Source organism: Anabas testudineus, chromosome 13 (genome assembly GCF_900324465.2).
Source record: "Anabas testudineus chromosome 13, fAnaTes1.2, whole genome shotgun sequence".
Lineage (NCBI taxonomy): Eukaryota > Metazoa > Chordata > Actinopteri > Anabantiformes > Anabantidae > Anabas > Anabas testudineus.
Genome location: NC_046622.1, coordinates 17,786,098 through 17,798,439, shown reverse-complemented (window position 1 = coordinate 17,798,439; position 12,342 = coordinate 17,786,098). Strand labels below are relative to the sequence as shown.

General features: G+C 43.1%; 1 protein-coding gene across 2 annotated transcripts in view; it reads right to left on the bottom strand.

Moving 5' to 3' along the window:
- LOC113168799 (Down syndrome cell adhesion molecule-like protein 1 homolog) overlaps positions 1-12,342 on the bottom strand; it is an 84,166-nt gene that overhangs the window by 29,520 nt on the left and 42,304 nt on the right. The window contains exons 4-7 of one of the 2 annotated variants that reach the window (XM_033326297.1): positions 3,714-3,860; positions 2,880-3,158; positions 1,402-1,677; positions 582-874 (exon numbers count right to left, since the gene is read on the bottom strand). In XM_033326297.1, the coding sequence (XP_033182188.1) occupies positions 582-874; positions 1,402-1,677; positions 2,880-3,158; positions 3,714-3,860 (995 nt within the window). Of the gene's footprint in view, positions 1-574; positions 875-1,401; positions 1,678-2,879; positions 3,159-3,713; positions 3,861-12,342 lie in introns of both variants that reach the window. The other variant, XM_026369810.1, reaches the window with a different exon arrangement.

Genomic DNA, 12,342 nt, shown 5'->3' with positions numbered 1-12,342 from the left:
ACATCACCAGTCCTGTCACCAGAGTTCACCATCACTCCCCCAACAGACACTGGCACTCCTCTCCTCTCTATTCCTCTTCTCTTGTTTCATCTATTCTCTCTTATCCCCGTGTCTCTGACCATCTGTTTCTTTCTCTTCTAAAGTTTCTTCATCCATTTGTCGCACATCTCCTCAATCTCACTTCCCTTCTTTTATCCACTCTTTCTCTCCATATGTTAGGCAGCAGTCTTTTTATTTTAACACTTTGTTTGCCTGCGTTCACACGTGTACTATAGGTACTAGAAGAACTACGATAGCACAGCAGGACAGTAAGCTGTAACAGACAGTCTGAGAATCAGACAGACAACACATATGAGCTGCTGAAAAAACAAAATATAGGCTGCTGCAGATAATAAACGTATAGGTGAGCAGACTGACAGAAAAAAAGAAGACACATATGAGATGGGAAAACACACATACAGAGATAGAAGTAGAGATATAGAAGGGTACAGGATAAAATATGGGTCAAGGTAAGGGGTAGGGATCAGGCTATGAGAAGCCTCTGTATGACTGATATTGAAAAGTAGACAGGCACCTCTTACGTTTATGCGCGCTTGGTACTCGGCGCTACCGGCCGAGTTTCGTGCGGCGCACCGATACACTCCTCCATCGCGAATCTGCGGACTGCTGACGTTGACATGGCTCACAGTGCTGCCATCGGAGAGTGTGTACTGGCTGGCTCGGACGCGCGACAGGTCCCGGGCCACAGGCTCGTCATCCAGGGTCCAGGTGATGGTGGGGGGAGGTGCTCCTTTGGCAGCGCACATCAGGGAAAACGGCTCACCTGGGACCACCACCCTCTCGCTGAAGGAAGCAATGATACGGGGCGTACCATCTGAGAAACAAGCAAGAGATGACAAGAGATGTGAAGTGTAGTAGAGCCCTGGTTCAAACACTGATTAAAATGAAAGGCTGGTCTTTGTGTGACATAACTCTGTATAGTACAATTAACATAACAACATAAAGATGTTTTGTCTTTTGTTCATCTTAACTGTGTGTGTCTTTTTTTCTATTTATTTCTCTCTATTTCATACAGTATGTAAACACGTTTTTATATGTGTATTTATTGAATGTGTGTAACAATGTGCATAACACGCTTAACAATTTGCAAATCACTAAAGAGATTAAATTAAGTACAGAAGTTGTGCAACAACATCTTTAATATCGTCTCCTAAATATTTTATGAAAATATGGACGTTACTGTAAACACAGACAGTAACAAAAAGTGTTATTGGTGGATGTATATTTAATATAAATTATATTTTCTAATAAAGTATAAGAGAAACAGTCAATCATTCATCAGATTATATATTTATATAATAACCACGACTAGCTGAAATGCTAATACGTTTCTCTTCTCACCTTCCAGCAGTATGATGGAGAAGTCCTGGGCAGTCTGGCCCTTACGAGTGGCAAAACACTGGTAAGCTCCCGAGTGTCTCTTTTGTGCAGCAGAAATAAACAATGTCTCATTGTGGGCTCCCTGGATGGAAAAATGCTGATCGGGCAGGACAGGTTCTGTATTACGGTACCAAGACACAGTAAAGTGGGGGGAACCCTGGACGGCACAGGAGAGGATCACTGTACTGCTGATGCCCGTCTTCAGGTTCTTGGGGGACAAGGTGACCCGCAGCGGCTCTGGAGACAAGAGGAGTGTCAGGTAGAGCAAAGTCAGAAAGAAAGAAAGACAGGTAGGAAGGCAGGATCATAAATTACTTCTAATACTAAATATTGAAGGTTCACTACTTTTGTATGCAGGCTTGTTTCAGGCAGTACATGTGTATTGCTGAATATAAGAAATGTCCGCTGAGCTCTGCCGTACTGGCCGGGCAACACAAATCATATTTTGTCAGGATGAAATTGTCAATTTGTTGTTTGTGTGTCGAGATTTCTGCCGTTCCCTTTGTCCGCATGAGTGTGTGTGCGCTAAGCAGTGAGGAAAAACCGAGACAGAAAAACAGAAAGGGGAGAAAATGTCAGTGAGCAATAAAGCAGCTGGTGTTAAGTGCTGGAGGCTGCTGAATGTGTGCGTGCATGTGTGTGTGTGTGTGTCTGTGAGTGACATGCTCATGTGTAAGACTTTCTTCGCAAGAAATGAGTGCATGTGCTGTAAGTGTGTGTCCGAATGTGTGTGTGTCCCACCTTCCATGCCCTGTCATATGAGGTTTGCGCGCTGTGCAGTGATGTGCCCTGTGGCCAGTCTGCTCAGTGTCCACTGATTTCACCCTTTCCCCAACCACCCTCAATTTCCATCTCCCCTCTCCCGCTCTACCACTTCCCCCCTTATTCTCTCCACAAGTGTGCCATCCTCTCTGTTATACATCCCTTTCATTCATACGTACAACATAATGAATTACTCTTTGACTCCTTCCCTCACATCCTTGATAAACAGAGCGACAGGCCTGCATGACTCCTGTTTTGCTCTGTCATCGTGGTTATGCCTCGGTGGGGTTTGAGAGCACAGCGGGGAAACAAGCCATCCTCGGAGATTAAGCTCACGCTCAGAATAGACAACGGTGGGTTGGGGGGTTGGGGTTGGGGGGTCAGGGTTCAGCCAGGGTAAATGATGTTTCTATTGTGCCTGTCCACGCCCTGACATCTAATTCATAACTCATGTCCACCTCTCCACTCTTTTGGTAGAGGTCTGGATGAGATCAGTGACGCTTTGTTATGTGGTAGGAGTGTGTTGGTATGTTATCACTATCTATTATGGTCTCTTCATATTCTCTGCAGTCCTTGGAAAGTGTAGCGGTAACCACCATGCAGGAGGTTCAAATCCCAGCTTTGCTTTGGATAAAATGATCTGCCAAATGACTAAATAGAAATGTAAATTTACCCACCTATGACATTGAGGTGACCCGTCACCTCTTTGGAGCCAAAGCTGTTAGTGACCTCGCAGATGTAGTTGCCGCTGTCCTCGAGCCTCAGGTCTGATATGGTGAGGCCAGTGATTCGCCGCGTCCAGCGGGAGTCTGCGGGTAATGGCCGACCATCCTTTAGCCACCGGATGGTGGGGTTTGGGTATCCCGAGGCGATGCAGGGAAGCTCCACACTGTGCCCCACCTGCACCTCACCGGACTGGAAACTGTCCAGCACTGATGGGGTGGACTCCGTAGGGTCTGAAAAACAAAGATGCTGATTTAGAACCAATAGTCATCTAACCCATTATATCTTTAATGGAACTGTTCAATAATTTGGTAAATACACTAATTTCAACAATGTGATTGCATAGTAAGGCACATGTGGCACACTGATGACTGTTACTGGCTGCTACAAGGTCATGTGCATTAGACTGCAAAATATTGCTACTGCATACAATGATGAATATATATATATATAAATAAGGGAATAAACAAGCAGGTAGCAGACAAAAGATTTGTTAGTTTGGGCAGCGCCAGACGAACTGTTTCCCCCTGTTTTGAGTCTTTATGCTAACGTAAACCAACCATCTCCTGGCTTTAACTTGACTTTTACTGCACAGACATGGAATAGGTTTCCCCTTATCTTGGCAATTCCCAAAATGTCAAAGTATTAGAATTACTTCAATAGGTTATGTCAGGCTCAAACCCCTCCAGATAAATCATCTCATTCTGAAGAGGTACTTTAAAATGAATCCTAAAAAACGACGTCTTATAAAGGGAGGCCTTGAGTTGAAGTGGTATTTTGTTGCCTACCCATAACAGAGAGCCTGGCTCCATTGCTCTGGCGAGTCTCTCCACTGTATTTGTGCTTTGTAATGCAGCGGTAGGTGGACAGAGCATCTTCCTTCTGCACTTCTGAGATATACAAAGCGCCAAACGAGGTCAGGAAGAAACGGTTACCTGTGAAGGACAGCAGAGAAGGAGCGGGAGGAGAGAAAGACACGTTAGTCTCTGTATTTGGCTAACAAATGTGGCATTTAATCAGAAATATATCATTTGCATATTAGGTATTGTGTCTATGCAGATGTATTTGCATTAGGCAAGATTCTTTTTCACCACACACTGTTAAGGGCTGAGGATATTTAATCAAATTTCTGTTTTGTGGATTGTGATTTAATGATCATGGATTTATGTTGTTTATTATTTATAGAAAAAGCATATAACCTGTCTAAAAAAGATGTTTCTTTGATTAGTGTTGCACACATGTACATATTCACCTGTTCGCTGTATTCACTGAATTTCTTATTTATAATTAACATATGTTTGCAGACAAAAAAATAAACTTAAGCAAAGTTCAAACCCCTGATTTAAGAACTACGGTATAATGTCCTCAACAGACCCAACCACAGCCCCTAGGTGCAGACAGGGGAGCTTCCAACATACTGGGTCCCATCCATCTTGTGAAATAGAGAAACACAGATGAGGAGAAAGAGAGAAGAGAGAGAAAGCCTTATTGTGTGTGTTAATAATTGATGCATCTGTGTATGTTATGGTAACAGCAGATTAGCGTCATTTTCATTTTACACCAGTGACTGCTTTGTCTACCTCTGATTTATCGACATGTCAATAGAGTGAGTACATGCAAGTGTGCACGTGAAAGAAGATGAGACGAGAGAAGGAAGAAAAAGAAATGAGGAGAGTGCATTTCAGTGTTTGATTCTTTCCGCTTCTAAGGATCTTTTTGTATTCTGTCCCCCCAAAGGGTTATTTTAGATTTCAGACTTTGTAGTAGATTGCAGATTGTTTGGTTATGCGAGCACTACTGCAGTGTGAACATGCTGGATGTTGCTTGTTGTACATGGTGTTTCAATGTCTTTTTGCTGTGTTCACAAGAGAGTGTTTGAGTAAAATGCAGGTGCATAGAAGAGTTGAATACTGGAATAATGTGCTGCACACACAGACACACACACACACAGCTTCAACAGTAGGTCAGCCCCTAGTCACAGCACAGCAAATAACATGTAATAGGTCTCTGAGTCTTAAGTACAAAACTCAAGTACAGTATTCCTTTTCATTGAACTGGCTCATGGATTATAATTACTGAGTCCATACCTGTTAGTTAATAATCTGATTTTGGACGCTTTTGATTGACAAAATGTCTTGCATGCTTATTGTTTGAGTCTTTGCATCTGTAGCGTTTCAATACACGATTGTCTGTGTAAAAGAGCATCAGTGAACATGTGTAGGTAGGAATGTGATGGTAAGTGTGTCTCCCTGTGTGTGTGTGTGTGTGTGTGTGTATGTGTGTCTCCCTGTGTGTGTGTATGTGTGTGTCTCTTGCCACAATGTGAGCGATGACAATCAATGCATTTTATGGCTGCACAGCTCCATCCAAAGGAGATTTATTAAAACAAAGAGGACAGGTCTGGCCCCTTGCCACACACACATGCGCACGTACACACACACACACACACACACACACACACACACACTCTATCACTTTAACACGACCATGAAGTGAAGAAAACTGAAGGCTTTCCTTAATGTGTCGAAAGCAAACAGGATTTTACTGACTCAACAAATTGTACGTTACTGCACATTTCCTTCATTACTGTTTCACCTTTTGATTATTATATATATTAATAAAAGTGTCTCTAACAGCTTTTTTAAAAAGGTTGGAACTGGCTATTAAGGTGTCATTGATGATTTTGTCCAAACAGTGCTTTAAAACCTCGTCCTTCAAAATGCTTATTTGAGGTGAAAGAGCCTTTGTCCTGTACATCAGCAGTGCCTCAACAGACAACTAAGACAGGATCTAGAAAGAAAATCCAGAGGACAAAGTAAAATTAAAAGCGTTTAATAAGGTGAAGTAACAAATGTTCAGTCTTTTCTAGGTCTATAGTCTAGTTACTCTGAAGCAGATGCTTTTTGTGCAGCAGAAAGTTATCCTTTAGGAAACATTGCTTCTGCATCGTGTTATAATCTCTTACTATTACCACTTGGATTGAATAATTGTTCATCAACATACCTGTCACTTCAGCCCTGCTGCTGATTTTAGACATTTCTACAGCATTTTGTATAAACAAACCTTGTCAGCTCTGGGAAATATTGTATTTGAGGCTCTAGTACTGTGTAAGAGCCATAACAATATCTGTTTGTGCGGTCGGCTGTCAAATTTCTGAATATATATATCAATACGTCTGAGTGTCAGCCCGTTCATCCGCATGCTGTATGTGAAAGTTCACGCACACGTGTTTTCATGTGAGTCAGACTGTTGTGCTGAGTGCTAAGCGACGTAAGCTGTAATTTCCAAGCCTGCCCTTTTGTTCCAACCTGGGTATTAAGCCTTACAGGATAATATGCACTTGGTGAGTACAACCCTGTATAACACACTGCTACATCCTGTCACAACATGCCTGGAGAGAGAAAGACAGACCAGAAGGGGGTGGAGGGGAGAGGGTGCAGAGGTAGAGTGAGGAATTGAGAGATGGTTAAGAATGGAGGGAACGAAAGTGGTAGCGGGGACATTAAGAAAAGAAGAAGCTTGTCAACGCTGGTTGTAAAGGAAGCTCATTTCTCACAGTTTTATTTTATTTCCTTTCTCCTTCATTTTGTCTTTTTCTCTTGCTTATGTTCAGAGTGCTTTTTGAAACGGTTGTTTCCTTCATCAAGTCACCGGCAAGTTGCTCACAAAGTGTTTTCCGCAGATTCCGTCTTTTGCACCATAGAAAGCCTGATAGGAAGTGAAGCGCGGAAACTCAAGACACATTTATCTGACATGGAAATAATTAAAAAGTAAGTGTTTTTACACTACTGGTACATTTTCTTTTGTAGTATAGTATAAAGGCATGTATTCTCCAATCAATTTCTGTTAATGTGAATCTATTTGCTGTGTGTTCAATCCAAAGAAATGAACAAATCAGCAAACTTTAAAGTAGCAAAATAAAATTGACCTTTAGAACTTGCAAAATGGTTAAAATGAAAATTCCTGATGATTCATTCATTAATAATGTCAATACTACAGTGCTTACACACAGTAGCATATCAGGAGAAATACTCACCCTATTGTCTCTTCCCTCGACTGCTCTGACTACAGCTTTCAACCACTCTTCGCTTCCTGACTCACTTTTGTCATTGCTGCTCCTTATACCTGATATTTAATTTCTAGTGGCTGCCTGCTCTCCTGCTGTCTGTGGAGATGTGACACACCTAAAACAGCGGAGGGGGTGCAGGCGGCAACGGAGGAGAGGAAGAGGTTGGGGAGGGAGGAGGTCGGCAGATGGAGATTGATGGAGGGAGAGATCGGGAGATAAAGAGAAACATGCCGTTGGGAGTGACAGAGGAGGGAGTGAGAGTGAGAGGGATGAGGGGCCTGCAGGCCTGAGAGCCACACATGGGTAAAAACAATTCTTCTATGTGTCTTCTACTCCTGTGTCTCCCCTTTCGCTCTCGCTCTCTTTCTCCCTTTGCAAGCCTCTCCTTGTGGGAGAGGAGATTAATTCTCGTCTAGTCTACCTACGCCTCGAGGAGTTTGTTGTTGTTTGTTGTTGAGCGTGTGTGTATGTATGTGCTTCTGTCTGCTGCTTTTGCTTTTTTGCTGTAGGAAGCAAGATGAGTATTTTTGAGGTTTATCCCACACCCAAGGGAGGTGCAAAATCCCCTCACTGCCTCCTTATTTTTTTTTTTTACCCCCTTTACTCCCCTTCTTTTGCGTCTTCTTTCTGTCTGTGTGACATCTATTCTCCATTACCAGCCTCTCTTCCTCAAGTCTCCCCTCTGCCCTCTACCTCTTTCTTTCTCTGACTTTCCCTCCTAGCCTGTCCTCTTCTTCCTTCTCTTGCAGGGGCGTCTGTAAGTAATGGAATCAGTTCAGCTGATCAGCCTGAGGCAGGAAGTCAAGCCAAGTACAGAGTGAAGCTGCTGCTGGATCTGTGTGTGTGTGTGTGTGTGTGTGTGTGTGTGTGTGTGTGTGTGTGTGTGTGTGTGTGTGTGTGTGTGTGTGTGTGTGTGTGTGTGCACATGTATTCCAAAAATTCCACAGACAGACACATACATGCAAATAACGAGGCCAAGAGACAGGAAGGGAGAGAGAGAGAGAGAGAGAAAAACAACAAAAAAGGATTAGGAAGCCCTGGAGGCCTGGATCAATTGTCTTCCTCAAAGTTTCCCCAGAGAGGACACCCCTCTTCTTTGAGAAGGGTGGGTGGTGGAGAGGAAGATGGTGGCAGAGGAGGTAAAGATGGAGGCAGAAGTTGAAGGGATGCAGGAAAAGGCGCGTTTAAATATAGCTCACTATATGGCTGCCATTTTTTAACAAATTATCATTAAATAGGAGGAAGCAATGGCTACATGAAAATGATAGTGTTAATGCAAGAATGCTGTAGCCACGAGGGAGGTGGGAGGAGAAGAGGAACAGATCAGGCAGGATAAAGAGAGCGATAAAGAAAGTAACTAAGAAAAGATATACATATTTTTGACATGCTGCCAAGCCAATGGAGAAAAGAAAGACAGAAATAGATAAAACGGTGAGTGGAAGCGAGGAATGGAGGGATTCTGGAGAGAAAAACAGAGCAAGAGAGGGAATGGCTTAGGTAAAGAGGTTTGTTCTTGGTGCTGCCATGCAAATGAAGGCGGTGCTGCAGCAATGCTAACTAACAGCATTTCACACTGTTGGACTCATCACTTATTAATGCTCTCCGGCTCCCCCTCCCTCCCGTCTCTTTCTCTCTTCCTCTCTTTACCCATTCCCTTCTCCCCTGCTCTCGCCTGGATCTCTCTTTTTTGTTCGCTCTCTCGCTCGCTGTTGCTAGGGCCCGTGCACTCACGTGACAACAGCTGGGTAGGGGGCGCTGCAATGGCACACACAGCGACACGCGCAACTGTGTGCATTTCGTGTGTGTTCTGCGTGCCCGCGCGCGCATGCGTGCGCACGTCAGAGTACCCTTCATTAGAGGTAAAAATGGAATCAGCCATTTAAATGATGGCGATGGAGATCAGAGAGGAGAGAAACTGCTGAATGGATCTGTAATTGATTCACAGGCCCGGCTACGGCCCACAGAGGAGCTCAACACATCCTTCCGTGTATCATGTCACTTTATTTTTTTGCTCTGGGCTTTTTAAGAAAAACAACAGACTTTGTCATGACCGTTTTTATCAAGGTTTGATAAAAACGGTCCCTACAAAACCGACCAGGCAATTGTACAAATGAACTTCTCACAAATGCACGCACGCGCTCGCATGTACGCTCACAATCTGTCTCACGACCTACACACTCTTACTCCCACTGTCTCACAATCCAAAGTGTGCACTCAACAAATGCTCAGCATGTGTGTGTGTGTTCTTCTGCAGAGCATCCTCACTAGAGGTTGAGCAGACAGTGGAGTACACCTACATATTTCTTATTTATTCTCCTCATTTTTTCTTGTTTCCACGTCTCCTTTCCTTTTACTGTGAGTCCAGCAACACTTTGATTGCTATGCTAATATTATAAATTTACCTCTCTGATGTGCACATACAGTAAGTTCTCCCAATTTCAACAGTGGCAAGGAAACATGTCATACTGCATGTTTGAAGGACCAGACCTGAAAAACCTGCCATAAGACATTCATTTGATTTGTGTTTTTATATGTACGTTTATTTCGTAGGATGTTGTATATATCAGAAACACATTACATACAATAAAACTGCATAAAAGCACAGGGTCCCATTGGTACATGGTTGGCACAATTAGACTATATCTGAGGATAATGTTAGCTACACCAGATACTGTGGAAGAGTAATAAAATAGTAATGTGGCATATGGCTCAGTGCTACAGCCTAGCCTATCACCAGTCAGGCAACTCCCTACCACAGAGTAACAGAGAGTGTTGAGCCAGGCTCGTATCAAGTTTCCCGGAACAAAAAATATATAAGAAATGTTGCAAAAACAGCAGAGTAATAACTATCCTTCACAAACCACGATTACAATATTGTCTGTAGTGGACAACTACTGTATTTTCACATATTATAATGCCAAGGTATGAGAGGTTCCAGTTCTTCAAACTCACTGGGAGTGACAAAACAGACCAACATAACAATGACAAAGGTATGCTCGTGTACATATTGTATGTGTTGTGGCCTGATTTGAGCTCACACAAACTCTGCACAGCTCACTCAAACTCTGTCCTCCAGGGTGATGTCCACCCTCAACTGCTTGAACAACTGCTCCACGTCAAAGCTGCAATATGTTGTGCAATACGAGTGAGCTGCTCTCCAATCGTGTTTAGACTGTTGATCAATTGGCTCTTGTTTGACTGGTGACTTTGGCTTACAGGGCTGGGTATTCATAGCATCTGAAGCCTGCTTTCATTTTTAAAATACTGTAAAACCTGTCTAAAATCAGTTTTTATCTATTTACTTGCAAAAGCTAAATTCTTCAAATCGCCCTTATAGGTACAAACACCACCGTCATCATTGTTGTCAAAAAAACATACAATACATTATAATAAAATTAACAGTCGTCATGAAAAAATGTGAAATGAAGATTTTGTGAATTTTTGTTTATTCAAATTGTGTACAGGTATAGAAAATGGTGTTCAGAGTAAAAAATAAGGCAGGGAGTCAGTCCTGATTCCCTCTTTCCTCTTTTCCTCTCCTTCCTCTGGCTAATTTATTTGATAATTACCAATGACCCATTATAGCTGATTTCAAAGAGGCACTGGGAAAGCCTACTAAAAGCTATTTTATTTACACACACACACACACACACACAAACACACACACACACGCACACAATAAAACATGACTTGTACAGTTGTAAGTCCATTCAGGCCCTTCATGTAATCAACACCCTCACCCCGCCTCCATTCACATCTAGGAGCTGGGAGCACGTGCATATAATACATACATCCATACATGTGCACTAGTGCACACTGTAGATACACGTGTGTGTGTGTGTGTGTGTGTGTGTGTGTGTTTAGGGGGCATGGGTGAATGATAATAAAGATTGGATTCTAATAAAATGCTCTCATCCTCCTAAATCCCCCTCCTGCCCTCTCCCCCTACCTGCCATATTAACACCCACATTACAAGGGCAGATGAATGAAAATGAACAGAGCTATGGTGTGATTCCCCAAGTGTCAAATCAATACCACCTCCCTCCTCCTCTCCCGCCTTCCAACCCATCCTCTCTCCCTTCATCTCTGCAGCTATCATTTTCCCATTCTCCTCTCCTCTGTTGGGTCTGAAGAATTGGCATATGTTTGACAAAGGGAAATCTACACCTAGCTACAATAGGCTCTCGCCCTATCTGAGTCGCTCTCGCTCTCCCCCTCTCTCTCTCTCTCTCGCTCTCTAGTATGAAATCAATGACGTTTGCTCCTATCTCTACTCTATTCACATTCAAAGTAGTCTATAATAGTTAAGTGCTACTGAGAACAAGCCAGAAGTAGAAAAAAGCCACAAGGGCTGCATATTACTGCCACTTTCTTGCAGAAAGACTCAATCAGAGACAAAAGCCTGTGTAAGGACTGGGAAGAAGTTATGTCAAAATATCAGAAAAAGGTTAATAAAGAAGAGTTATGTGAATTGCACAGGCTGTGTCTCCTTTCTTTCTCTGTGACTACAGGATGCACACAGTCAACAGAGGCAGAATAATTGAAGAGAAAACACAGATACACACTCGCTCTATTCACATCTTCCCACAAGCGAAGTTTTTCAGCCCCAAGCCTTGACCTTCTCATCCTCCTCACCTCCCTTGTTGCTTCTGTTTTCCAGGTTCAGTGTGAGACAGTGATCTGAGGATAGGTGTGCAGAGGACTAATGCCCTCATTAAAAAGGCATGCTTCACCGTCAAATGCCAGCTGCCACCATCCCCAACACCATCGTGCCTCCTGTTTTCTTTGTCTTTCCTTCTCTCAATATCTGTTTCCTTGGTTTCTCTGTTCTCTACCTCTGTCTCTCTTCCTGCTGCTGTATCTCTGTTTCTTTTTCTATATCTGTTACAAGGTGACACCCCATACACCCACACACCCCTCACCCTCTCTGAACAACTCGTGCTTGAGAGTAGAGAGAGAGAGAGAGAGAGAGAGAGAGAGAGAGAGAGAGAGAAAAGGCAAAAGGAAGAAGAAAAACAAACAGAGGAAATGGAAAAATGCACTCTTCCACACCAAAAGAAATGGAAAAAGGAGAATTTGATAATCTGTCTGTTTTGATTATGAGCCCTCTTCCCCCCCGTCTTCATTTCTGTCCTCTCCTCAGTAATGATTAAAGTCCTCTACCACTCTTAAGCCACCTTAATTGGAATGGCCATAAATATTCAAGCAGCAAGATGGAGGCAGGGACGGGGGCCTGGATGAAGAGAAAATGGTCATGAGAGTGGGATAATGGAAAAGATGGTAAAATAAGAGAAGCCTCGGTGACACGAAGCTCTTCGTTGTCCTCAAATTGTTTGCACGTTTTTCCT